This window comes from Haliaeetus albicilla, chromosome W (genome assembly GCF_947461875.1).
Source record: "Haliaeetus albicilla chromosome W, bHalAlb1.1, whole genome shotgun sequence".
Taxonomy (NCBI): Eukaryota; Metazoa; Chordata; class Aves; order Accipitriformes; family Accipitridae; genus Haliaeetus; species Haliaeetus albicilla.
The window spans coordinates 15,901,932-15,929,629 of record NC_091515.1 but is presented as its reverse complement, the minus strand read 5'-3'; the positions used below and the strand labels follow the sequence as shown (position 1 = coordinate 15,929,629).

General features: G+C 39.0%; 1 protein-coding gene across 2 annotated transcripts; it reads left to right on the top strand.

Moving 5' to 3' along the window:
* Positions 1 to 62: 62 nt before the first annotated feature.
* On the top strand, positions 63 to 26,997 carry LOC138683281 (mesoderm induction early response protein 3-like). Of its 2 annotated transcripts, none has more exons than XM_069774880.1 (13): positions 63 to 244; positions 968 to 992; positions 3,259 to 3,407; positions 10,232 to 10,366; positions 11,992 to 12,112; positions 14,311 to 14,396; positions 14,612 to 14,684; positions 17,253 to 17,404; positions 17,860 to 17,941; positions 19,318 to 19,409; positions 22,692 to 22,819; positions 23,003 to 23,148; positions 23,261 to 26,997. In XM_069774880.1, the coding sequence occupies exons 1-13, from the start codon at positions 236 to 238 to the stop codon at positions 23,716 to 23,718; spliced, it is 1,656 nt and encodes a 551-aa protein (XP_069630981.1). In that variant the 5' UTR covers positions 63 to 235; the 3' UTR covers positions 23,719 to 26,997. The 2 variants fall into 2 exon arrangements, with proteins under 2 accessions (XP_069630981.1, XP_069630980.1); XM_069774879.1 differs by having other exon boundaries at positions 64 to 244; positions 19,315 to 19,409.
* Positions 26,998 to 27,698: the final 701 nt, after the last annotated feature.

The window sequence follows — 27,698 nt, the reverse complement described above, 5'->3', positions numbered from 1 at the left end:
ATCCGGGGTGGGAGACCGCGGCGCCGCTGGAGGCGGGGTGTAGACGCTTGCTTCTGCTGCTGCCTCCGCCTCCGCCTCCTCCGCCGCCGCCGCCGCCGCCCCAGCTCGATCCCGCCGGTCCCTCCGCTCCCTCCCTCCCTAGCCGGCTCCGGCTGGACCACGGCGGCTGCTATTGGCTTAGCGGCCCCATCCGGGCACTCGGCGTAACGCTGTTGCTCAGCCCGATCGTCCCAATATGGCGGAGGTGAGCGGGGAAAGCGGGCTGGGGCGTCGGGGTTCAGCTGGGCTCCCCGCGGGGCTCCGCCGCTGGCAGGCCCCCCGCGCCCGCTCTCGGCATCCCCGTAAGGCGCTTCCGGGGCGGCTCAGCTCGGCGGCGCGGGGTGGCCGGCAGCACCGGGGCAGTGGGAGCCTGCGCGACTAGGCCGCACGGCGGGTGCTGCGCAGCGCGGGTGCCGGGTTCGCTGCCCGCGGGCGGCCGACAAGCCGTGGCCGGGCGCGGAGTGGGGCACGGCCGCCGTATCGGGCCCCGGGGGGTGCGGGACGGGCCGCCGGCGGCGGCGCCGCCGCAGCGCGGGCGACGGAGAAACGCCCGGCGGGAGGGAGGAGGAGCGAGCCCTGGGCTGGGAGCGGGGAAGAGGTGGCTGGTTCGGTTCTCTCTCTGCCTGCTCCTGTCATGTCTCGCCGGGGCCGGAGGGAGTGGGAGCGCCGGACCGGGGGCGGCTCCTGGGGGGCTTCTGCCAGGGGAGGAGGAAAGGAGAGCGGCAGGCGGGGAGCGAGTGAGGGAAGGAGGGATGGGTAGAGGGTGAACGGGATGGAGGGGCGAGCAGAGCGGGGGCCGGGGACGAGGCCGGCAGGGGAAGGGGGAAGCTCCAGGGGTGGAGGGGAAGGGGCGTGAAATGGAGACTTCCTACCTGCTGCTGGGCTGGAGGGAGCTCGTGTCTCACCTCGCTCTCTCCTCTCCCTGCAGGCTTCCTTTGGGAGTTCGAGCCCAGGTTCGTCTTCGCCCACCTCCTGCCCTGGCACCTAGCCTGCTGCCCACACGCCACTCTCTCTTTCCTGCTCCTTCCCAAAGTTACCCCCTGTTGCCTCGTAGCTTTCCTAACGCTTCACATTCATGTAACTAACTGCCTACCTGATTTTTAAGAGAAGGGGATGTGCGCTATGGAGTTCTTCCCTTAACTCTGGTTGCAGTTAGTAATTGGCTGCTCAGAACCCAAAATGAAGACAAAGTTTTGTAGTACTTTTAAGTCAGCATCTCAGTAAAGCCATGTAGCTTGGAGAGAGACCGCTTCTCTTGCTGCTGATAACTGCAGGCTTGTGTAAATTTTTGACTTCTTGATAATATCAGAAAATGTTTAAAATCATAATGATGTGTAATTGTTAAGGCTTTAACTGCTGTTAAGGTTCTTTGGAATACTTTACACAAGCAAGCATATTTAATATCAGTAGGGTTACTCATGAAGAAGTATTTGGGGAATGCATTTGCTTCTGTGTAATTGCTTTCAGCATTGGCTGGTTTTAATCTTTTTTTTAACTACTCATTAAATTTATTGAGCTTGTGTTATTTGAATATGGTTTTAAATATTTTAAATGAGATATTGAGTGTTCAGAGCTACTAAAGAAGTAGGACTTTTATCTAAAATCTGAGTGGAATAGAACTTCCGCTTGAGTTACTCAAACATAAAATGAATTAGAACAGTGATTAGAAACAGTAATCTTGAGCATACGTATATATAAATATATATTACATTAAGGCAGTTGACAGTTCTTTAAAAGCCATAGGATCAGGATGTGATGGCCAACAGCAGAAAAATTCATAATTGGAGTAGTATTATCAGCTATACTGAGAGTTCTATGAGACCATAATATGAATAGCATGTGAATAAAAAGCATTTTTGGCCTGAATGTTTCCCTATGGTATGGTGTTATGAACTTTCACAGTATTGTCTTAAGTGAGCTAAATGGACAAAGTTTACTTTAATTACCTGCATATAAGGAATGAACACTTAGCATAATTGCTGAAAAATTAATTAGATGCTTTAAGACTCAGAAGTGTTAGTATATACAACTGTCTCCTTGAAGGCTAGAAGCAGTGCAGAGAGATACTGCTTTATTTTTTTGAAGAAAAGCATTGAAAATTTGTAGCTATTTCCTTCAAAACTTCTAAAGAAGTTCTTATGTGGAAATAATTCTTAATAAACCTTTTCTTTGCTGCTTGTAAGCCAAGAATTGCAACAGAGCACTAGTATGTAAGAACTAGAAGGGGAAACCAGAAGTGAAAGAGAAATATCCTAATCTGTTTCTTTTCTCCATCCTGAAAGCCTTAAGAAAATGAACATTAAAGAACAAACCAATTCTGTATTTCAGTAATTTTCATTGTAGAACACTGACTTTGTGGTGCAGAATATTTGCATCTTTAAAACTTGTTGAATCTAATGATAACCTTTCTAACAGTTGACAAAATGCACTTAAAATAATCACAGTACTTTTTTGATGACTTATGAGCATCCTCTTAAGTAATGAAAAAGTGTCTGTTGAACCACAGAGCTGTCGCAATGACTTGTTAATTAATGTGATCCATTAGAAACGTTTTGTTATTTTTTGGTATATTTTCCTCTATATTTCTTGAAACTGCTATGTTTGTTCTTCCTTTTTAGATCAAGTGCTAAGAATTAAATTAGTTTTAATAAAATATCTCATCTGTGAGGCTAAACTAATCTGAAGCGAGTCTCGCTGCTTATTTTGCTGTTAGTAGGAAGCTGATTTGCAACCCAAGTTAGCTGTTTACCAGTGAAAAACTATGCTAGTTACCATATAAATAGAATCAGACTCTATAAATCAGTGTCTTGCAGCATCTGAAATCTTGTGACATGGACTTTATACCTTAATGATGATTTCAAGGATGTTTTGAACAATCTTTTATTCAGTAAAATATTACTTTGGGATTGTACTTTCTGAAACTTTGTTTCAGTAGTTTAGATACTTCTTCCAAGTATTCTATACTGCAAGAGAGAAAACTGCACCTATTACTTACAAGTACAAAAAGGGAAGGCCAGCTAAAATAGCTGAATTTGTCAGGTAGTTAGGAATTTGTTCCAGTTATTCCATTGAGAGTTCTGACACTGTATGTAAAAATTCGTGCAACCTTATTTTTTTCTGTGATGTAATTTCATATGTTGGTATAGAAAAAAAATGACTCAAATTAGGTTGGTGGTTTTTTTTTTTGTTTGTTTGTTTTGTTTTTTTTTTTTTTTATAGTTGGCTCTCTATCATCTGAGGATCATGACTTTGACCCTTCTGCTGAAATGCTGGTACATGATTATGATGATGAGCGAACTCTTGAAGAAGAGGAGGAATTGATGGAAGAAAACAAAAATTTCAGGTCTGAAATTGAAGATTTAGAAAAGGTAAGAGTGACTTGCTCTCTCCTAAATGTCCATATATGTTGTACCTTTTTTAGCGAAAAGAACACTCAACCTGTTCTTTAGTTTGTATTGTATAATGCAGTTTCCTGCAAAATGCCTTTGCAGTTTGTTTAAGAAAAGAAAAGAAAATCAGGTTTAGTGAGGATATAGCAGTGCATCCTCACAAAAAGGCTGAACTTAGCTTCTCAAAGATATTAGTGTTATGTTAAGTTCAGATTCTTTTACATTTAATAATCCTTTCACTTTGGAAGATAAATTACTGAAGCAGGTTTTAGAGTCCTATCATCTACTATCACTTATCACTTCTAAGGTTTATAAGTTGAAAATAAGTTGAAATTGTACATTTTGCATGCTATTAAGTGACAGCTAGCTGGATTTCATTCTGTTGGTCAGATTCTGTTTTTCCAATCTGGAAATGCAGTCCTGTTTTAGACATGATGGATCGCATTTGTTTGCTACATAAATTGTAGTTCTGTGTCTCAGTTTCATCAGTTTGGCATTTGGTGGGTATACAAAATGACCAGCGTGCTCCTTGGCTTTTCCTATTCCTTTTTACACTCTTTAATTACATGTTTTTCCTCTTTACACCTCTTGTTCATTTGTGGCAGTGCATCACCCATTTTAAACGCCTGCTGAATGCTGAACATCCACAAACTGATGCTGCTTGCATTACCATTCAGTGACCCACTTATACCACTCGGCATAACTGCAGAGTTTGGTCATCAGAGTTCCAGGAAAGTGTAATTTTTAGCATTAAATATGAGGCTGTGTTTTTGTAGTCCATGTAAAAACAAATTTTCTAAATATAGAGTTGACAGTGTTTATAATCCTGATGGTTTTTTTTGTCCTGCTACCTTTACAATTACATTTTTGCTGATTATGAACTTGCAATTATAATACCGAAGCAGCTTGCCAAGTCTGGTGGTTAAAATGGAGTTGTTACTCCACAAAATGATCTTATTGCTTGTCATGGTTTAACCCCAGCCAGCAACTAAGCACCACGCAGCCGCTTACTCACTCCCCCCCACCCAGTGGGATGGGGGAGAAAATTGGGAAAAGAAGTAAAACTTGTGGGTTGAGATAAGAATGGTTTAATGGAACAGAAAAGAAGAAACTAATAATGATAACACTAATAAAATGACAACAGTAACAATAAAGGGATTGGAATATACAACTGATGCACAATGCAATTGCTCACCACCTGCCAATCAATGCCCAGTTAGTCCCCGAGCGGTGATTCCCCCAGCCCCACTCCCCCGAGTTTATATACTAGATGTGACATCACATGGTATGGAATACCCTGTTGGCCAGTTTGGGTCAGCTGCCCTGGCTGTGTCCTGTGCCAACTTCTTGTGCCCCTCCAGCCTTCTTGCTGGCTGGGCATGAGAAGCTGAAAAATCCTTGACTTAGTCTAAACATTACTTAGCAACAACTGAAAATGTCAGTGTGTTATCAACATTCTTTGCATGCTGAACTCAAAACATAGCACTGTACCAGCTACTAGGAAGACATTAACTCTATCCCAGCTGAAACCAGGACATTGCTTCTATAATAGAAGGAAAAAGAACTGAGAACTGCTCATCTTAAACACTTCATTACTTTATGTCCTGATCCTGGAAAGACTTGGACATGAGTTTACATTTACCCATTGTGAAAAGTCTTTGCAGGACTAAGACCTTAGCTGACTAAAGAAAACAAGTAATTTAATCAGTGTATGAGTTCAACAAGAAATTTTTAAAGGTAATAAAACTTTTAAAGGTATAAATATTGAAAAATATTTTTAATTCTTTGACTTGAATCAGGTAACTAAAAAAAAATCTTCATGGTTTGTTTTATTAATTGTGTTAGCATGCAAGTATGATGATATTTAGTAAAATCACTTGATCAAAAGCTGTTGGAAAAAAAACAAGTTATAAACCAAGCCTTTCTCTTGATTTTTGCTTCTGTATCATAGCTGGCTGTCTCCTGTTACCTTCTGTACTGGTTTTGGCTGGGATAGAGTTAAATTTCTTCATAGTAGCTTGTATGGGGGCTATGTTTTGGATTTGTGCTGAAAATGTTGATAACACACTGATGTTTTAGTTACTGCTGAACAGTGCTTCCACAGCATCAAGGCCTTTTCTGCTTCTCACAGTGCCCTGCTGCTTGGGGACTGGCTGGGCATCAGCTGGTTGGTGGTGAGCAATTGTTTTCATTTGCATTGCTTGTCTGTCTTGGGTTTTACTTCCCCTCTCTCTTTTTTTTTTTTTTTTTTTTCCCCCCCCTCCCCCCCCCATTTCCCTTACAATTTTTTAAAATTTTTATTTATTTTTAATTATTAAACTGTTTTTATCACAACCCACAAGTTTCTTTTTCACTTTTACCCTTCCAATTCTCCCCCCCATCCCACTGGGGGAGGAGTGGGGGAGTGAGTGAGTGAGCAGCTATGAGGCATTTAGTTGCTGGCCAGGGTTAAGCAACAACAGTCCTTTTTGGCACCCAATGTGGGGCATGAAGAGTTTGAGATAATAACAGATTTGACCAGAGCATATTAGAAGGAATTTATATCTGTTAACAGTTGCTGGTTACAATATTGATTTATCTGTTCTTGATATTAGTTTATCTGATCTGTGCCATGCTTCTTTTTTTGCTGTACATGTTAAAGACTGGTTTTGGCTTTTGCAGTTTGCTGTGCTCTCTAGTGCTTAGTGATGTTTTGCCTGGGAGATTTGTTACTAAAACACTGACCTTGAGTTTAATCTGGTGTTTGGGCTCTGTACTGAAGCCATTACTGTACTTCGGGTACCATCTCATGGAGACAATTAACAATTATACTCCTTCCTCTGAGAGGATTTTTGTGGAGGAAATACAGAATGGCACCTTCAGCACCTTCTTCCATGATGTTTTCTCCCTCGTTACTATAGCTCTTCAGTATCTTGAACATCCTTGGGTAGTCAAAATACTTCTATTGGTATTTCTTAGGAATATCGTTTTGGCCTTTTCTAAGGTTAACAAGCTATTTAGGAATATGACCCAGGCCCTGCGGTGCGGTAGTGTGGTTATGGGTGGCAAGGCATGTAGGAGAATATGGGCAGTTATCTAGAAAGCTTCTTGCCTTTGATGGTCTGGAACTTCACTCCCGAACAAGTGTGGAATCCTGATGAAGTGATAGAATGTTTGGGGGGGGAAGATGCCCTGGCTATTCTAAAGAGGCACAACATACCGCACTGTGCTGGGGCCTGGCCCGTACCTACCGAACACTGCTCAATACTATTCAGCACCCTCAAGGAGAAGAGAGGGTCTCTGGATCTGAAAACATACCAACACTATGGCTAAACCAGAGACCCAGCCTTCAACTATATCAGTCACCCCTATAACTAAAAAGAAACAATGGAAGAGGAAGTCAACTTGTTTAGTAAGGGATGAAGAAGCTTCTCCTGAGAGGGAGCAGGAGAGAGAATCAGAAGAGGCAGCCTGTTCTGCAGCAGAGCAATCACAAGAACAGGAGGAGGAAAAGACTGAAATCTTAAATGAGACAGAAACCACCCGATCCCTATCCCTAAGTAAGCTGTGAGATATGTGAAAAGATTTCAGCCATCAACCAGGCAAGCTAATTCTCATCTGGTTACTCCAATGCTGGGATATTGGGGCCAATAATCAGGAATTAGAGGGTAAGGAAGCCTGGCAGCTGGGATCCCTTGCTAGGGATAAGGCCATTGACAAAGGGATTGGAAAAGGGGCAGGAGTCCTCGGTCTGACAGCAACTCCTGTCGAGTGTGAAGGACAGGTATCCCTTCAAGGAAGAACTTGCAAATTCCTGAAGCAAATAAACCACCGTTGGTGGTCTATTGACGGTGGAGGTGATCTATAACAACCTGGATGACAACCAGGTATCCAGAGACCCAGATGAAATCCAGTGTATGTGTTCCATGTGGTGAAAGTTTGTACGAAGTGCACCGACATCATATCCTAACACCCAGGCAGTAATGACCTGGACATACATGGAGACACTAACTATGGATGGATTGGCCAGACAACTCCAAGAATATGAAGATAATCTTGCTTCTTCCCTATGGGCCTGCATCTTGGCTGTGGAGAAACTGACCCCGAAATTGTCCCAGCAATCCAAGAAGGATAGGACTTCCTCACCCACACCAACCAAGGTCTCAGCTATTAAGAGTCAGCCTTTTTCTGTTCAAGGGAGAGGGTACTGGTGGTGCACACCACATGCAACCCTGTGGTTCCTCCTGTGTGACCAGGGGGAGGATGTGAAGAAGTGGGATGGTGAACCTACCTGGAGATTAGAAGTTCGGGTACAGGAACTGCAAGAAAAAAACCCCCAACAGCCAAAAAGCATCCATCCAGGAAAATAACTGCTCCAGTGTCTGTTGGGCAGCATAGAAGGGCTGATCATATTTTTGACCCTGATGAAGGGACTTCTTGTTTGCAGTTACAAAAATCAAGTAATGAAGACTCCAACCAGGAATAGAGGGGCCCTGCCTTCAGCCAGGCAGAGGAAAGGGACAACTGGGTTTACTGGACTGTGTGGGTTTGGCCTGGCACATCAGCCCCATGGGAATATAAAGCTGTGGTGGATGCTGGTGCACAGCGTACTCTAATACAGAAGGATTTTGCCCCTTTCTAATCTGATGGTATTTCTGGAGTGATGGGAGGATATCACACTACCATGAACCTGCCATGGCAAGTACCGTGTGCTTACATTGGTGAAAGTGACTACTGGATGGTTAGAAACATACCCTGTGACCTGTGCCACTGCCCAGAATACTGTCTTGGGCCTTGGAAAGCAAGTTTTATGGCAACACGGCACCCCTGAAAGAATTGAATCAGACAATGGGACTCATTTCCAAAACAACCTCATAAATGCCTGGGCCAAGGAGCATGGCATTCAAGCATTCCAATAGACATTTAGCAGAAGCCGCTTGGCTAGTTAACACTAGAGGATCTGCCAGTTGACCTGGCCCTGCCCAATCAAAACCCCTGTGTACTGTGGAAGGAGAGAAGATCCCCATAGTACATACAAGGAACTGGCTGGGAAAAACAGTCTGGGTTATTCCTTCCTCAGGAAAGGGCAAACCTATTTGTGGGATTGTTTTTGCTCAAGGACCTGGGTGCGCTTGGTGGGTAATGCAGAAGGATGGGGGACTCCAATGTGTACCTCACGGTGATTTAATCCTGGGTGAAAATAATCCATGATTTCAGTTGTATGATGGCAGTGTTACATGATGCTGTATGTCACCACTGCTGTGGCTGCTGTATATCAAAGGTATTATAGCAGGAACCTCTCGCTACTAGCCAAGCTAGAGGCAAGAGGAGGAATTCATTGCAATGTTAAACCTTATGGCCTAGTCCAAAGGGACCAGGGGTGGAGAATGTAATGGAAATACCTTTAAATTGTTGTAACCCATGATTTGAGTTGCATGTTATAGGAAGGACTACAGCAGAAACCACCTGAACCAATGAAGGACGAATCTCAAGAAGCAGTGCAAGTGTAGCAGTGACCTGACTTGAGCTGGCTTTGGTGCCCAGTAACTTCATGCAACACACCACCTCTCCTGTCCTGAGCGAATACCATAACAGATGGAGCCCAAAGTCATAGACCAAATGAACTCAATGAACATTTTATGGATATTTACGGACATTTCGCAAACATCTTATGGGGGAAAGGGGTGGTTAACGAGGATGTATTGCAGTAGGGTGGGAACTGAACATGACGTAAATGGTATGGAATAAGGGGTGGGGAATGTACTGGTTTTGGCTGGGACAGAGTTAAATTTCTTCATAGTAGCTTGTATGGGGCTGTTTTGGGTTTGTGCTGGAAACAGTGTTGATAATAGTGGCCTTTTCTGCTCCTCACACTGCCCCACCAGTGAGTAGGTTGGAGGTGCACAAAAAGTTGGGAGGGGACACAGCTGGGACAGCTGACCCCAACTGACCAAAGGGATATTCCAGACCATGTGATGTTGTGCTCAACAATGAAACTGGGGGGAGTGAAGGTTGGCGGGAACTGCTGTTGCTTGGGGACTGGCTGGGCATCAGTCAGTTGGTGGTGAGCAATTGTTTTCTTCTGCATCGCTTGTTTTTCTTGGGTTGTTCTCTTTGTTTTGTTTTTTTTCTCCTTTTTTCTTTACAATTTTAAAAAATTATTTCTTTTTAATTATTACACTGTCTTTATCTCAACCCACAAGTTTGTTTCTCACCTTTACCCTTCTGATTCTCTCACCCATCCCACTGGGGGGGAGTAAGCGAGCAGCTGTGTGGTGCTTAGTTGCCAGCTGGGGTTAAACCATGACACCTTCTCAACAGTCATTATAAAATATATTGTGCGGAAGATGGAAAGGAGGGATAAAAAGTTGCTATATTGGTTTACTTTTGTGGTGTTTTGCACGCTTGCAGCTGTAACTATCTAGGACTGAAGTCTTCAAATTTTTCTGCATTTCTTTCTTGTAGGGGGATTGTTAGTGTTTCTAGTGTATCTTTTGTCTTGAAGAAATATAGGCAAATCATGTTCTACAGTGTGAATCGGATAAGGAGCAAATTTTTAATAATTACTCTTTAGTTTCATCCAGTAAATGGTTTTCTTCGATAGCTTGATGGGACTTCATTATATGCCAGGAGACATGGTTATGAATTATTTCAGTCCTGTGCCTGGAAATATTTTAGATTGTTAATCAAGATTCCTGCTTTCAATTAATTTTTTTGTTTGTTTTTTACTTTTGTTTTTCAAGATATGTCTTATCCTTTTAGGCCTGAACTGTTTACAAGTATTTGGCAATATGCTGAAATGTTTGTAAATCTTCTTGTATTAGGAAGGAAACATGCCGTTGGAAGATTTACTGGCATTCTATGGCTATGAACCCGCAATTCCAGTTATGGCCAGTTCCAGTGTGGATAGCTCTCCAAGTGAACTTGCAGATGAACTTCCAGATATGACTCTAGATAAAGTAAGTCAGAAGTATTTTCCCCTGTATTATAGTTTGAAAGCAGAAATCCAGGTGACCTTAAATAATATTTCACTATCTTTTGATGTTACAAAAGACACATCTTTATCAATTTCAGTATACAATTAAGAGTTACTATACTAGTGGTGGTCTTGGCAGTGTTAGGTTTACAGTTGGACTTGACCTTAGGTATTTTCTAACCTAAATGATTCTGTGGTTCTCCTCTGAATTCATTCTTTTTCAAGGATATTGAAGATCTGAATCTAATTATAATTATCACACTTACACATGCATAGCAACTTTAGTGGCACTATATTACTATAGTTGAGAAATGAATAAGTTAACAGTTCTTCTAAAACACATCCAGAGAACTTTAAATAGATTTCCTTTTTTTTTTTTTTAATAGAAGTGGGATTTTTCTGAAAAGATCTGTATTTTATTTTAATGTATGTAATGTCCAGAAATAATAATTCCGGCTTCCAACATACATGTCATGTATTAAACCTTTGTGGATAACTTGAAAATGCACTCCTGAATGCTTTGGAATGTTCCTTTCAACTGCATATAATTTGGAAAGGTCTCAACTTGGGGGGGGGGGGGGGAAGAGATTGTTTCATGTGCAATGGCTATATGTATTGCATTGTTGAATATAAAAACATGAAACTTCAGGTTTTGTGATTTGCAGATTAACTTTAAATTCTGAGACTGTAATCTGATTTTTGGCTGTAAGGCATATGCAGCTAGTAGTTTGTATTATAAAATCTGTAGGTAGTAAGTATGTGTGGGTTTTTGTGTGTGTTTTTGGGTGTGTTTTTTTTTTTTACTTTCTATAAGTATGATGAAATTATAAACTCCACAGAAAGGGTATAGGAATGGCTCTGCACATCTGATTCTCATTAGGAGTCATGATTGTGTTGAGGCTACAGAAATGTAGTCAGCTTGTTGTCTAATACAGTTCTTTCCCTTCCTAATCTCTATACAGAGGGGTTCAAACATGTCTGCTGGTGGAGGAAGTGTGCTTTTTCTTTCTTTCTTCCTTTTTTCTTTTTTTAACCTACAGAAACATCAGGTTTTTTGTGTGATTTGGGAAGATAATGGGTTGTCTATTATCTGTAACTCTTCTCAGCAAAAGTTTACAAAAGTGCTTGGCTGTTTTTTTTTTTTTTTTGTTGGTCCCGTCATGTCTGTGTCTGTGTGTTGTCGTATGTTGTGTCCCGTCCCCCGTGTGTCCCCCCTCCCCGAGTTTAAGGGGTAACAGCCTGTTAAAGCTTTAGTATATCTGTGATGCAAAGAATGACAGAATTCTAAAGATTTCCACTGGCGTTTTTCATTGGAAGCAGTTGGAGGAACATCTGAGATTTGATACTTGCAGAGGTTACTACTTGTACATTTATTTTAATAGAAGACAAGGGGGAAATGAACCCATGTTCAACTCTGAAATGAATGGTTGTATTTGTTCTGAGATTTGGGAGTGAACTAGCTTGTTAATTGAGAGGATGGTCTGCTAAAATTACTTATGGTAAAATAATTCATTTTAATGGGACTTACAATTTTCTGAATCTAAATGCTCACCAGTCTATACTTAATAGTCAGTCTGAGGTTTTATTTTTTTTATTTTAATGTTACAGGAGGAAATAGCTAAAGACCTCTTGTCAGGTGATGATGAAGAAACACAGTCCTCTGCTGATGACTTGACACCATCAGTTACTTCACATGAGGCTACTGACTTCTTTCCTCGGCCATTAAGATGTAGGAAACCTAATTTTATAATAGTACTCAAAAAGTCTTAGCATTACATATAGCTTCATAGTTTAAAATATCAAAATTGCAGAGTAGTGCTGACTTTACCAGGAATTGAGAAGCAGTGCTTTGCAGGATGTTGTACATGAATGTTGTCTTTGGTTGGTATTATTGATTACCTAAAAGACCTATATTAGTACTGTGCGCAAAGCACAAGTACAATTAATTTTTCTACAAATACAGTAACTTTTCATAATTAATAGTTAATGTGTTGAGGAACACTCTTCGTGATTTTCAATATGTTAGTGAATGACATGAATATGTAACCCATTCTTTTAAATTAGCGTTTCTCTACTAAAATTTTTGCTGCGGCTTTTAAGCCGGTGAGTCCTCCATTCAGCATGTGGATGTGAACTGGGACGTGGTTTCTTTGTAATTATTTCCCTTCACACATTCAACAATTTTCCATAGGATTTCATGAGCCAAAGTGGTTTTATATGGGATGGGGCCTATGAACCCATGGCCACCAAAATTTCACTACCCATGGAGCTAGTATGGGAAAAATCTGAGAACCAGTGGTTCAGTTATCCAACCTGGACAAGATATTCCTCATTGCTCCAACTCTAGTATACCAGTGAACAAATGAACTGCAATAGGCAATGTAGAGGATTTTTATCGCAGTTTTAATTTGGCAAGTATCTTGAGCTGTTTCTGGGGGATTTCATCCCTCTCTAGAGAAGGGGGATGATAACGGAGATGTGCTGTCTCAGTCATCAGCAGTTGTAGCCCTTTGCATGCTGCTGATTGTGTAATGCAAGACATTTGTATTGAGAGATACAAAAACCTTAAAAATTATAATGCCCTTTTTTAGTTAAGCAAACCCCAACCTTGCTGGCACTTAAACATTGCTTGTGAACTGTTAATGAATATGACACTGAAAGTGTGGCAGGTTTACGGAAAAAATTATTAGCCACTCGTGTTACTCAGGATTAAGAAACAGTCATCTTTGCTTTCAGCTATTATGGTTTTCTATCAGAATGTTACTCTTTCTTTATTAGAACTTTTGGTTAGGCATTTTAAAATCTAATATCCACCATTTCAGGGAGGAAATGTCATTTTTCTGTGCTGTTGATAGTTTCAAATTTTTATTTTTTTTTTCTGATCCCTGTCCATTTCTCTAAGATAACATTCAATTTTAAGATAAACATCTAACACACAGGTTATTTTATTAAATTTGGATTAATTGGAAAAAATAATTGCATATTATTATCCAGGCATATTGTTGTTTCATGCATTCATGTTAGCTTCTTGCCTGCTACTTCTAACAGCAAAAAGAGATAGACTGGTGATTGTAGTAATGACTACAGAAGAGGAGCCTCAGTCCATACAGTCTTGGATATTGTCTCTGATGTTGATGATTCTATTTAGTTGTGATGAAGCTAAAGTTGCAACCCTATTTATGAGCATGTTGTTACTGAAAATTGAGAATACAAAATAGCTTTAATCTTACCAGAACTGTAGATTCCATTCTGCTGGGGATAAAATAAAAAATAGAATTACTTCAGAACCCAGTACCACAACGTTCCAGATTCTAAAATATGAGTTATTCTGTGGAGTACTGTATTTGAATTACTTGGAGTGCTCCGCTGTATTTCTTCCTAAGAAAAAAAAAATATTAAAGAGGAATAAGCAGTCTTTTGCTTATTCTATTTTGTATATATCTACTATATCTTCATTCCATGCTGAGTCAGCCTTGTTTAAAGGAATGTTTTGAATGCCCATTAAAACTTCTGATGAAAGGCTTTAGTAGGTAATAAAGACTTGCCTTCAACTTTACTTTCTTTGTGATTAACGTGGGGCTAAGTCATAGCCCTTGAAGTTTTGTTTTTCTCGTACCTTTTCTATAAGGTATAAGCCTTTATTGAAGAAAATTTATGAAGAAAAATGATCTAATTTCCTTTTAATTGTTAAAAATACAGTAGATTTATCATCACTGCAACTGAGACAATGTTTTAGTTCTGCAATATACAAGTACCGGTGCTTTCTGACTTCATGCTAGTTTGATAGAAATGTAGATCAGAAGACTCATGATGAGTGTCTCCCAGAATAAAAGCAGGGGCTCCTTTCAAAAGTAAAGGATATCTTGTAGTTCTGTGTTTGAACTGAAAATTCTTCCTAGCTAAAACCAAACTTCTTTGTGTCTGAAGCAAACACTACGTGTGATGGAGATAAGGAATCAGATGGTGAAGACGTAGAGGCAGACAATGGTAATTCATCTGAAGATTTGAGAAAGGTAATAACTATATCTTTTTAAAAAAAAGTTAAGAAATCTTTACTATTAAGAAAAATGCATTAAGACTTATAGTACATATCTAAAATATTACCTTAATTCTGGAATTCTCTGCAAAATGCCATGTTAATGGAATTTGTAATGCTTCCATGCACAAAATATTAAGCTAATACCTTTCTCTTGTGATTTTTTTTTTTTTTTTTTTGTTACATCTTCAGGAAATAATGGTTGGTTCACAGTATCAGGCTGAAATTCCACCTTACCATGGCAGATACAGTGATAATGAAAAGGGTAAGTTCTTCTGACTGTTTTACTTTTTATCTTATGTTTATACATAGCAGTTGATGGGAAAATGTTATTTAAATTTATAATATAAATTCAGTGGCTTAGTTAAAGTCTCAGAGACCATAAAAAAACCCCCAAAACCAACAAACCAACCCCCCCCAAAAAAAAACCCCAACCAACAAACCAAACCCAAACAAAAAAAACCCTAGTCAACTGAATTAACACAACCACATAATTATATCTCAGAAGTGTGATTCTACAACTTTGAGGGGAGATTCTCAATAAGACATAGGAGGGTGGATTACAGTGTTCATTCTGAAGTATCTAGTAATATTAGGAGGCAACAAACTGTGGGTCAAGAAGGAAATATTTTCATCAGAGTATCGTAACTGGGCTATGAGCATGTAACTTAGTTTACATTGAAGATCTTAAAAACAGTATTTTTCTTTGCTGCTTTTTTTGGCAAGCACAACAGTGTGGGTTACAAAATGGCTATGAAAAACAAAGCAATAAACTATTTTAAATTTCCATAGCATGAGTAGAAGATGTAGGTCCTGATACACCTTGTCTTTTAAAAAATATGATGTTTTGAGTATGATGTTATTTCTGTGTAAATTTAGGTTAAAAACTGCAATTGTGCTAGAGTAGAAAAAAATAACTTGTTTAATAGAGTTTTATTTGGTATCTTTAGAAACCTTCACTATGAGAAAAGTATAGCACATATAGCTGTGGAATTCAAAAAGCAAATATTGGAAGAAATTTGCTCATGGGTGGAACAGCTGTGAAATTAAGGAACAGTTTGGGGGATATGTTAATAAATGAAGGGCATTCTGTTTTTTTGTCTGTAAGTTACTTGTGTTTGAACTGTAATGTTTCATGGGAATATCATTCTAGTGAAGTGTATCAAGTCTTTTCACCATTACCAACTGCTTTTTGAAGAGTGATCCTTTGCAATAGAGAAGAAGAATGTATAGTATGGATGGAGCTGGAAGCATTAGCAAGTGAACATCTCTTGTGTTGCTTAAGAGACCTAGGGAAGTTTCCTATTTTCTAAGATTCAAGCATGATGCTTACCAGTTGTAAGAAATGGAGGAGTAAGAACCAGATTTATCTGGATAGTCCTTTTACTATTTACATATCTTGACTTCTCCTTGGCTGAGAACTAGAGAAGGGCCAATAACCAGAGAATGATCAGCAAGGCGTTAATCTGACAATTTTCTCTGGAATGAGCTGGTGCTAGAGAGAGCCAGTAAGGGTATTGTCCACTGGCATGGCCAAGAGCAGAGGTAGCTCCCAGATGGGAGAGCCTGAGGAGTTCCTCTTGAGAATATCAGGCATGGACTCTAGCAAGAAGTGCTGGGTTGTCTTGGTTGATAATGGAGGTTGAAGCTGAGCATCACCAGTGCTCAGAGAGGTTGGACCTGGCTGTATGGTTGGAGGATTCTGTGAAAACCTCTTCTGTACTCCCTGAAGAGCTTGTGATGGTAAACAGGGGCTTCTATTTCTGCTATGTAGTCCCAGCTACTGGAATTGTGCTAGAAGGCAGTTCAGCTCTTCTGTAAACCTTACACTTGTAACATGTCTGTTTGAAAGTTTTCCATGTTCTTAAGCCATAACAGAACTTTCAAAGGAGATGTAATTTTGTTCCTCACCTTAACTTAATATTCTTTCCTGAAGTTTTATGAGAGATTTGAGAATCTTCTTCATCTCTTCTACTGTAACTGCCATTATGCTTATGTGTGTTTGCATTTAATAACTCTAATTTTGTATTGCCAAGAGAGTACATGAAGCATTATGTGTAATGTTAATCACACCTATTGATCAGAGTAAAGGTTTTATAGTTTAATTTAGAATTTAAATGTGTGCACAGACAAAGGTTCAGGCCAACCCTTGAATATTTCCAATATATTGTCTTTCAAATAAGCTACTTAAGAGGCACGTACATGATTTCAGTATACTATGAAGGAGGACTATACATCCTGATTGCTTGTAAAATATGGAACATACAAGTTGTTAACAGCATTCGGTTGTTAGTGAATGGAAAAAGAAATTACCACATTGAGACCTAGATTTCCATTCTGTTAAGTTCTGGCAAATTTTAGTTGAAAATGATCAGTTAGCCACCGCCCTTTTTTTTTTTTATATGTAATATTTGAAATATTAAAGTAATATCCTGCACTCTTTCACTGTAAACTATAGCTTATTTGTTGAAAAATCGCTGAATAAAACTAAGTGGTTTTGCTAGTTTGTTTATATGAAGATGATGAATACATATGCATAACTTGACTTGAATCATCTAGCTGTCAACAAGCTGCTCCTCTGTGAAGACTCTGTCTCGAGTTCAGTCCTTTATCTCATCCTCATGGAACCTGAATCTCTTCGCTACACCACACTGCAGAGTCTGTCTCTTAACTGAGACTTTTTGGGGAAAAAGTGAGCTGCAATTTAAAAGTGGCGTGATGGAGCTTGATTTGATTACTTCTGTATTCCTGTTCTTTGTCTTTGTGAAATAGCTTTTTATGTTGTAGCCTTAAAAATGTCACACCTGGCATTAATGGATTTCTGTTTTAACAGCCTATGAAAATGAAGACCATTTACTTTGGAAACCTGATGTGATCTCAGAAAGTAAAGTTAAAGAATACCTTTTTGAAACCTCCTTAAGAACAGGAAATGAAAACATGATTGGCAGAATTCCTGAAGGACTACATACCCGGGACAATGAACAAGTATGTTTTATATTTTTTCCCGTTTGTGACACATTGCTTTGTAGTTAATATGTGTTCTTTTTCTCTGCCTTGTATTATAAAGGCAGCAATATTCAATTTTTTTTTTAATTAGATGTTATTGGGGTCAGGATCTTATTTGTAATTTTAAGCACGTGCTTAAAATTACGAGTATTTGAATGTTGGCAGTGTTGTGATCTGCGATGTTTCTGATTGCCATGCTGTTGACAAATCCAGCTTTTGTAATAATTGCGTGTAACGTTTTACATTTGCTTAATTAAACCTTTTCTCAACTTTTGGATGGTTTTGCTTTTGGTTGTTGTTTTAAAATTTTCATCCTGTATAAAGATAAATCCTCTTTTTTACATTAGATATGCTCACTGAAAGGTTAGTTTCAGAAGTTTAGATTGGATATTTGCAACCTTTGACTCTTTCTAAAGACTACTTCTATTTTATAGGCGCTATATGAACTTCTCAAAAGTAGCCATAATGTTAAAGAAGCAATTGAGAGATACTGCTCAAATGGAAAGGCATCTCAGGGTAAGAGAGGGTACCTGCTTTTTAAGAAATGTGTGTTTGGAGGAAAAAAAAGCATTTAAAAAAATTGTGTAGAAAAATCTTGAGTAAGATTCAGATTGACGAGCACATCCCTTTCCATTATGTCTTTAGCACAGATTAGGTATAATCTGACTGTTGGCCGGATGGAAATTTCTGCTAGAGAAGTTTGCAACTTGTATAAAGGTTGCAGGATCAGCTTTTACACCTTCCCTTCTTTCCTCCATTGCCGTTTTAAGAACGGTACAGACTGAGGAGAAGGATGGGGAGGAGTTGTGATTTTGCTCCCATAAGGCAGTTCTCATCCACATTACAGTACCTTTTTGAGATCATGATCAATTATAATCTGATGACATTTATAGCAGAATCAGAACATAGCCGGCTATGTAAGTGAGCCCTACTCTTCATCGCTGTGCTAACATTGTGCTATGTCAACCCTAAACTGGTTCTACCGTATAGTTCTATAGGTCTTTGGTAGAGCATGGAGAGATTTGCTCAAGTTTACAGTGGAAAATGAGTTTCCATCTTGTTTGTCCCTAACTTTATTACTCCCTTAAATAAAAATCAGAGTTTATCATTTAGCAAAGACGGTTCTTTGTCCTGTATTTTAACATATGCGTTGCATAAAGCAGAAATGGACTATGAGCCCTGGTATAAGTTGGTATTCTGGCAGATATTCCCTACTCAGAACTGGATCCAAAGGGAATTTGAGTGTTTACAAGTTAGGTGCTGTGAAAGCTAAGTATTTAAGGTAAAGCTGAAGGGAACAATAAGGAATATCAGAGCAGTGCTTCAGAAAGCTCTTGTACAAGAAGAGACTGTGTAGAGCTAAACAATAAAGAAGTATCAGTTGCAGGGCTGTATCCTAAGCCCCACACCCCTCTAGGATTTAGATTCTTGTTTTGGGATTGAAAAATACCTCTGCCCATTTGTGGGTCAGAGCCCCAAATTCTGTCCAAAGGACTAGTACTCCCCCCCCCCCGCCCCAAGTCAGATGGGATTTATACCCTTGTTAAAAATCGTAAAGGATGATAATACTGTTAGTGCCTGTCTCTTAGAGTAACCATTGTGCTATGATTTTTGATGACAAACTTCTTAAGAAATAATAAATCAAGTCTTTTGAATGTTCTTTGCCCTCCAGGATAAAAGATTTCAGAAATCAGACTCTTTTATGAGTCTTTATAAACAAGAATATTAGATATCTGTACAGTAGAGGAAAGAACATGGGTCTAAACTGAACTATTGGGTTTTTTTTAGAGTGCGTTTGGATATTCATGCATTAGCAACACAAATATTATTCTCTGTAAAAGGTTAGTGAGGGAAAATAAGTTTATCATGCTACTTTTGCAATTGTCTAGAAGAGATGACAGCATGGACAGAAGAAGAATGCAGAAGCTTTGAACATGCACTTCTGATTTATGGAAAAGACTTTCATCTCATACAGAAAAACAAGGTTAGTATTTTGCAGTTAAATGGAAGAATTGGTAGATGATACGATGCTGAAAATTTGTAAAAGCAATGCATTTTTCAGAAGCCATGCAGAAGAGTGAAATAAGAACCAACATATTAAAACCAGTTTGGCATTTCTGTGCTAATTTTACCTCCGATGTCATTGGAAAAGCTAGGCGTTGCAAGATGAGTCGAGATATTATCTCTGAAAGCGACTCATGCTGACATTACTTCCATTTATGCATTTATATTGTAGTTTAGTTTAAATGTCTGCCTCTCCTAGAAGTATAGTATTTCCATACCATGGCTGTGGGAGGGGAAGACGCATCTTTATTTTTGTCACCAGGGAGGTGTAATTCTACAGAAACAGGCTTAGCTCTTTGTGTTTTCGGAAAGTGTAGTCATCCATTAGTACTCTGCTTTCTGGCCAACAAAGGAGTTCTAATCTTGATCTGGATTGCTTCTGATTGACTCCTCTGTTCTTGAAGAATAGGAATTGGATATTATTTTTTTTTAATCAAATATATGTATCATTTGGTACAGTTGACAATATGGATGTTTCCAAACTTTCTGTACATTTCCTGTATGTTTTGATATCACCTTGAGGTTTTGTACTGGTTTTGGATGGGATAGAGTTAAATTTCTTCATAGTAGCTAGTATGGGGCTATGTTTTGGATTTGTGCTGAAAATAGTGTTGATAATACAGGGATGTCTTAGTTACTGCTGAACAGTGCTTCCATAGCATCAAGACCTTTTCTGCTCTTCACACTGTCCCGCCAGTGAGTAGGTTGGAGGTGCACAAGAAGTTGGGAGGGGACACAGCTGGGACAGCTGACCCCAACTGACCAAAGGGATATTCCAGACCATGTGATGTCGTGCTCAACAATGAAACTGGGGGGGAGTGAAGGTTGGCAGGGGCTGCTGTTGCTTGGGGACTGGCTGGGCATCGATCAGTTGGTGGTGAGCAATTGTTTTCTTTTGTATCACTTGTTTTTCTTGGGTTTTGTTTTCTTCTCTCTCTCTTTTTTTTTTTTTTAAATAAACAATTTAATTTTTTTTTTAATAGTAAGCTGTCTTTACCCCCCCCCCCCCATCCCACTGGGGGGGAGTGAGCAAGCAGCTTGTGTGGTGCTTAGTTGCTGGCTGGGGTTAAACCATGACAAGTTTTTTCTTTAGGAGACTGGTGGTTTTGTTGTATTTCAGGTAAACTTTATAGGGTTGTGGTTGCTGTTCAACAACAGTCAGATAGTCCTGCTCAACACTTGGCTTAACCTGTCCTATAATAAATATTTGGGTGGTTCAAATTTTAAATGGACCTCACCAATAAACTAATTCACCAGAGATATAAAGAAATAACTTAAAAATATTTTTTCCAACATGCAACAAAACATGTGAGTTGATCTATCTGTCACTAAGGACCAGAATTTGTCTACAGTATCCAAAGTCTTTTCTGCTTCACTTCTCTTAGGTCATTGATTTGCTCAGCTTTTTCCATCTTAAGAGTGAGTCTGTCTTATAGTTTAAAAAATTGTTATACAGGTTATGAACTGAAATGCTTCAGATGTAGATACAGTTTCAATGTAGTTTAAAAAAAACCACCAAACAAACCACCAAACAACAATAATGCATACAATAGAACAGATGCGATACTTATTTAGAACAGAATGGTTCAGTTGGAAGGAACCTACAACGATCATCTAATCCAACTGCCTGACCAATTCAGGGCTGACCAAAAGTGAAAGCATGTTGTTAGGGGCATTGTCCAAATGCCTCTTAAACACTGACAGGCATGGGGCATCTACCACCTCTCTAGGAAGCCTGTTCCAGTGTTTGACCACTCTCTCAGTAAAGAAATTTGAAACTTGTTGTGGTTTGACCCCAGCCAGCAACTAAGCACCACACAGCCACTCACTCACTCCCCCCCACCCAGTGGGATGGGGGAGAGAATCAGGGGGGAAGTAAAACTCATGTGTTGAGATAAGAACAGCTTAATAGAAAAGAAGAAACTGATAATGATAACACTAATAAAATGACAACAGTAATACTAAAAGGACTGGAATATACAACTGATGCACAATGCAATTGCTCATCACTCGCTGACCAATGCCCAGTTAGTTCCCAAGCAGCGATCCCCTCCAGGCCAACTCCCCCCAGTTTACATACTAGGCATGATGTCACATGGTATGGAATACCCCGTTGGCCACTTTGGGTCAGCTGTCCTGGCTGTGTCCCCTCCCAACTTCTTGTGCCCCTCCAGCCTTCTTGCTGGCTGGGCATGAGAAGCTGAGAAATCCTTGACTTAGTCTAAACACTACTTAGCAACAACTGAAAACATCAGTATCTTATCAACATTCTTCTCATACCTAACTGTCCTGGTTTCAGCTGGGATAGAGTTAATTGTCTTCCTAGTAGCTGGTACAGTGCTATGTTTTTGACTTGTTAGGTATGAGAAGAATGTTGATAACACACTGATGTTTTCAGTTGTTGCTAAGTAATGTTTAGTCTAAAGTCAAGGATTTCTCAGCTTATGATGCTCAGCCAGCAAGAAGGCTGGAGGGGCACAAGAAGTTGGGAGGGGACACAGCCAGGACAGCTGACCCAAAGTGGCCAACAGGGTATTCCATACCATGTGACATCACATCTAGTATATAAACTGGGGGGGATCGCCGCTCGGGGACTAACTGGGTGTCGGTCAGCGGGTGGTGAGCAATTGCATTGTGCATCAGTTGTATATTCCAGTCCTTTTAGTATTACTCTTGTCATTTTATTAGTGTTATCATTATCAGTTTCTTCTTTTCTATTAAGCTGTTCTTATCTCAACACATGAGTTTTACTTCCCCCCCCTGATTCTCTCCCCCATCCCACTGGGTGGGGAGAAGTGAGTGAGTGGCTGTGTGGTGCTTAGTTGCTGGCTGGGGTTAAACTGTGACACTAACTCAAAAACATAGCACTATACCAGCTACTAGAAAGACAATTAACTCTATCCCAGCTGAAACCAGGACAACATTACTTAGCAACAACTGAAAACATCAGTGTGTTGTCAACATTCTTCTCTTACTGAATCCAAAACATAACACTATACCAGCTACTAGGAAGACAATTAACTCTATTGCAGCCGAAACCAGGACAAAACTGTAGATCTCTCTTGAAGTCTCCTGATTGAATTGGTTTGTTCCAGATACTAGAACAGTAAAACTAACAATATTGCAGGAATATGGGGACTGGGGAGATGACAAAACATAATTCTTTGCATTAACCTTGTCAATTCTTCTTGCCGCCTTTTAGGTAAGAACCAGAACAGTTGCTGAGTGTGTGGCTTTCTATTACATGTGGAAAAAGTCAGAACGTTATGATTACTTTGCTCAGCAAACAAGATTTGGAAAGAAGAGATATAACCATCATCCAGGAGTTACGTAAGTAAAACATTCTTGGAATATGTTTTCTGTTGCAAATCATAAATGTAGAAGATTATTTTTTTCTTCCTGTCATTGCAGTGTAATGCTGCAGTGGCTATGGCAACTGAAATTAAATCCATCGTTGTTTTTAGGCCTTGTTTTCCTGTTAAATAACCCATTATGAATGCTATATTCTTTAAGGGACTACATGGATCGTTTGGTAGATGAAGCAGAAGCCCTTGGTGGAGCAGTACATTCTTCAGCCTTAACATCTAATACTCGAACAGAAACCATTCCTGATCAACAGCTAAGCATTCTGAACTCTATCACTGCCAATGAGTTGACAGGTAAATCAAGGAGGGGGGGGGAACCAACCGAAAAAAAACCCCAAACCCCTTTTTGTTGTAACTGTATAAACAAAATAGTTGTTTATATTTTGTATTCATCTTTTTTTTCCAGCATTGACAAACAGTGTAGCTACAGTCTGCCACACTTCAGATGTGAACTGCCTGGATGATGCCTTTCCTCCTATGGACATCTTACCCCGAGCGCCAGTTAATCATGTGCCTGTTGGAACAGAAGAATTGCTTAACTTGCCTAGCAATGGTGAAAGTGATTGTTTTAATTTATTTGAGACTGGCTTTTATCATTCAGAGCTAAACCCAATGAACATGTGCAGTGAGGAGACAGAAAGACCTGCAAAGAGATTGAAAATGGGAATTGCTGTCCCAGAATCTTTCATGAATGATGTCTCTGTAAATAACCTTGGTGTGGGCTTTGAGAACCACACACACCATATTACCAGTGCCAAAATGGCTGTTTCAGTGGCTGACCTCAGCAGTCTATCTGCAAATGAGACAAATGGTTTTATCAGCACTCATGCTCTTCACCAACATACTGCCCTTCACTCAGAATGACTGTGGAAAACTAAACATACAGTGGGTACTTTATGCAGTAGTAGTAAACTTGATAGGAACTATCAGGTTTGCTTAGTCTTTCACTGGAAGTTTGAACTTTGACATCAGTGATGTCTTTTTATGTATAGAACTATATCTTGATTTATCAAGAGTAATTTCTTTTTTCAATCCATAAATGTGGAAATGTTTGACAGAGTTTGGGACTAAGAGAATTCTGTGGTGCAGCTTTAAGCTCTGCTTCATTTTTATTTTTTTTTCAAAGCCTGTAGACAGAGGCCACCATTTCAAAACCAGCACAGAAGTTCTGAACTGATTGGAGTGGCTTTTTAGTCTAAGTTACTTTTGCTGTAATGGATGCAGTGTAATAACAATGTTTACAGGTACTGATCCTGATCCCTGCTTAGTGTAGCAATTTTTTAAAAATTTTTTCTTATAAAGGCAGGGATGGGTTTCTTTAACTTAAACTGCACAAACATACAAGGATGTTTTTAAAATAGAACCTTCTCTCATGTGATACTAAACTAGAGCACTTCAGTTTAAAAAACAGCAAGTTCATCTTGGTGGAAGCTAGCATAAGGGACTTAACATGAGTAAAGAAAGTATGAAGACCTACACTTGGATGCTGTTGCAAAATTATAGGCCATGGCTATCTTACACAGAAGTAATTATGCTGTCAGAGGTATCTGTGTACTTTAAACTTACTGGCTTAAACAGATGCATTTTAGGCTATTGTATTCAGATGGGTTTGTCCACAACTTTGAAGATTAATGCACCTGTGCAACTTAACTTTCCTAAGGCAGCTGATGTTGCATAAAGCTACAGTCTGCACAGCTTAGGATTTACCACTAAACAAACAGTCTACATTTTGGAAGACATCTTTTAAATTGTTTGGAGCACTGCAGTTCAAAGTGTTACAGTTTTGAGGGACTATCTAGTTTATATAGAAGTAGTAGAACCTTGATGTATTTGAAAGTTTTTCTTCAGTGTGGATTGCATTTATTTGTTTTGGCAAGTCATTGGCTCAAAAATGGCACTTCACTACCTTGGTCAAACAGGAAAGGACAAGTAAAAATGTTTCCCATAAAAGCAACTATTTAACTTTTATTTTGAACATTGAGTGCAATTTAGCCATCCACAAAGTTTGTCTTGCAAATGTTTGTTCTAATTCTTGTGGGAAAACATTACTTTGGTAGGATTACCCCTTTCCCTCCATACTTTTTCTTTGCACTGTTCGTATTACAAATTTAATTGCCACTAACTTGTTTTCATTATTGAAGTGATTAAGCTTGCGTTGTTGATATTTGTAATAGTTGCTTCAAGGTTATGCTGAGTAATTAGAAAGTAGTGACTTTAATATTAGAAAGGGAAGAGGTTATTTATTACACATACTGTGAACTGCATTGACATCCTGACTTTTGGATGCAGTGTATGGAGTTTTCTTTACAGCATTGTAATGAAGATTGCTTTGAAGCATTTACACAATAGCACATTTACCATATTAAAACAAATTAGTTTAGCACAGTGGACAAAAGTAAAGATAATTTTGTAATCAGTTCTTAACTTATACATCTGAAATATGTAATTCTAGTAAGTACACAGTAAATAATGGGTAGCCTTGGCCCTGTGTTGTACTCTTGTACTCTGACATTTTTAGTCAAGTTGTCAGCTTCTTGTTGCTGTGTTTTGTGCTGAACTGTGTACCTTGTTTCTTTTGTTTATGAATCAACACATTTTATGTAATTTTGTAAAATACTGGCCATAATCCTTCATTGTTATACATTCAAGTTTATGGGTTTACAGTGAGTGGCTGGTCTGTATAAAAATCATTATGCGAAGATGACTGAATGCTTATACCAGTTGCACTTAAATGAACATGCCCATTCTCATTAGCTGATGCAGTAATATATTCAATTTATCTATGCATTGCTGGGCTCTTAATGTAGACAGAGACTTGTCTAAGGTTTGGGTTGTCAGCAAGTTGAATGGACACTTTATTAAATAAAGACTTGACCAAAATTCAGAAAATGATGAGAGAAAAATGAATTCCAGCTAGTCTAATAGATTTTTTTAAATGCTTATCTTAGCCTGTTGGCTAGCTAGCTGGAATCATTTACTTTTAATTCCTTGTTAAAATGAGGCAATAATTTGCAAGATTTTGTAAATATGTAAATTCTTCATACCTTTTTAGATATCTATTTCAATATTTTCTGACTACTACTGTGTATAGTAACATTTTTGTGCATGCTTGATGTGACATTCATAAACTTGTACCACTATGACTTTATCCATGTAAAATAGCTATTATTTATTGAATTTTTCTTTTAGAAGCTGGACTTAATTATTTTTCTCTCGGTTTAAACATTTAAAATGGAGAACTTGTTACTGTTTATTAAAAGAATTGGATTTTGAAAGTCAGCATGAAGATAACTGAATTGCAACCATATGAAGAAATTATATTGCCTTGGTTCTTTGATGGTGAAGCACAATTCTTATAACAAACTGTGATGAATTCTTTGTCCTCTGCCATACTTTTTCTTCATACAAACAAACCAAAAATCCATAATGGGCAATTGCAGTGTTGGTAAATGTATCCTTTTTATGTACAGGGAATCTGAAGAGGATAGTTGATTCATTTAGAAGTGTAACTTGGTGCTGTGATTATAGCAATACTTTTACTTTGGTTACTCATATGTCATCTTCTCACGCTAGGTTTTTAAATGTTTAGTTTTCCTCTTGTCATGGTCAAACTGCTGAATTTACTTAAAGGATACTAAATTGTGTACTATTAGGTCAGTGAATTGTGCAATTGTTTCTTGTTTTTAATTTTTAAAGCTGAGGGTCAAAAATGTATGAAAACTTCAGATCAAGTAGAACATAGCGATACTACTTAATTTAACCAAAGTCTTTAGGTGACTGTTTCAACTTTGAATGTAAACTAATGGATAAACTGACCACCAGGGACAGTATTTGCCCAGCACTACAAGCACATTGTCTACAGATGGGGAAACTAAATACAGTAATTTATAAAATAATGACAAGGTTACTATTTTTTTATTCCTATTATTTTTCATTGGAAGAAGGAAAATACTATCAAATGTAAAATACAGTAGGTATGGTTAGAGTAGTCTTAATAAAACAGATTCCAGTTATTCAAAGTACCCTGTGCATAACAACAAATGTAGTTACAATCGGAACATGTTTTCAATATCAGATGTTCAAGAGGGAGTCGCTATTGTTGCATTGGTTTTAATATTTGTACATAAACACTGACTTTTTTTTTAGCATTATTTTGTATTTGTTGTACTTTAATACCTGGTGTACAATTCCAGAAATAAATGTCTGGAAAACTTTCTTGACTTGTAAAGCTTTTCATGCATTTTTATTATGTTCGTTACTTCCTTTTCAGAATTATTTAGCAATAACTGAACACATTTTAAGATACTCTGGGTACTGCTGATGTCACAACCCAGGCTGGACAGACCAGGAAGGGGTCGTGGTGAAGTCAGAATTCCCTCGGGCTAAATTAAGGTGAAATGACACCAAACGATCAGTTGTTAAACATTTTATTCATGGCAGAAGCAAACTGAACTTGGGAGGCATAACAGCAGGTGACAGGGTTTCTCACAACAGGAACTGGCATGGAACTACCTCAGTAAACCATGTAACCCATGGTAACCATATACATCTGTGATGGGTTAACCCTGGCTGAACGCCAAGTACCCACCAAAGCCGTTCTATCACTCCCCCATCCTCAGCTGGACAGGGGAGAGAAAAAATATAACAAAAAGCTTGTGGGTCGAGATAAGGACAGGAGAGATCATTCACCAATTACCATCAAGGGCAAAACAGACTCAGTTTGGGGAAAATTAGCTCAATTTATTACAAATCAGCCAGAGTAAGGTAAATGAGAAATAAAACGAAATCTCGGAACACCTTCCCTCCACCCCTCCCTTCTTCCCGGGCACAACTTCACTCCCGGA

Bases quoted from the DNA above. Each gene is read 5' to 3' on its own strand.
- LOC138683281 (XM_069774879.1), top strand. The intron at 993-3,258 runs GTTCGTCTTCGC...TTTTTTTTATAG, and splicing joins CTTTGGGAGTTCGAGCCCAG to TTGGCTCTCTATCATCTGAG. The intron at 17,405-17,859 runs GTATGTTTTATA...TCTATTTTATAG, and splicing joins ATACCCGGGACAATGAACAA to GCGCTATATGAACTTCTCAA.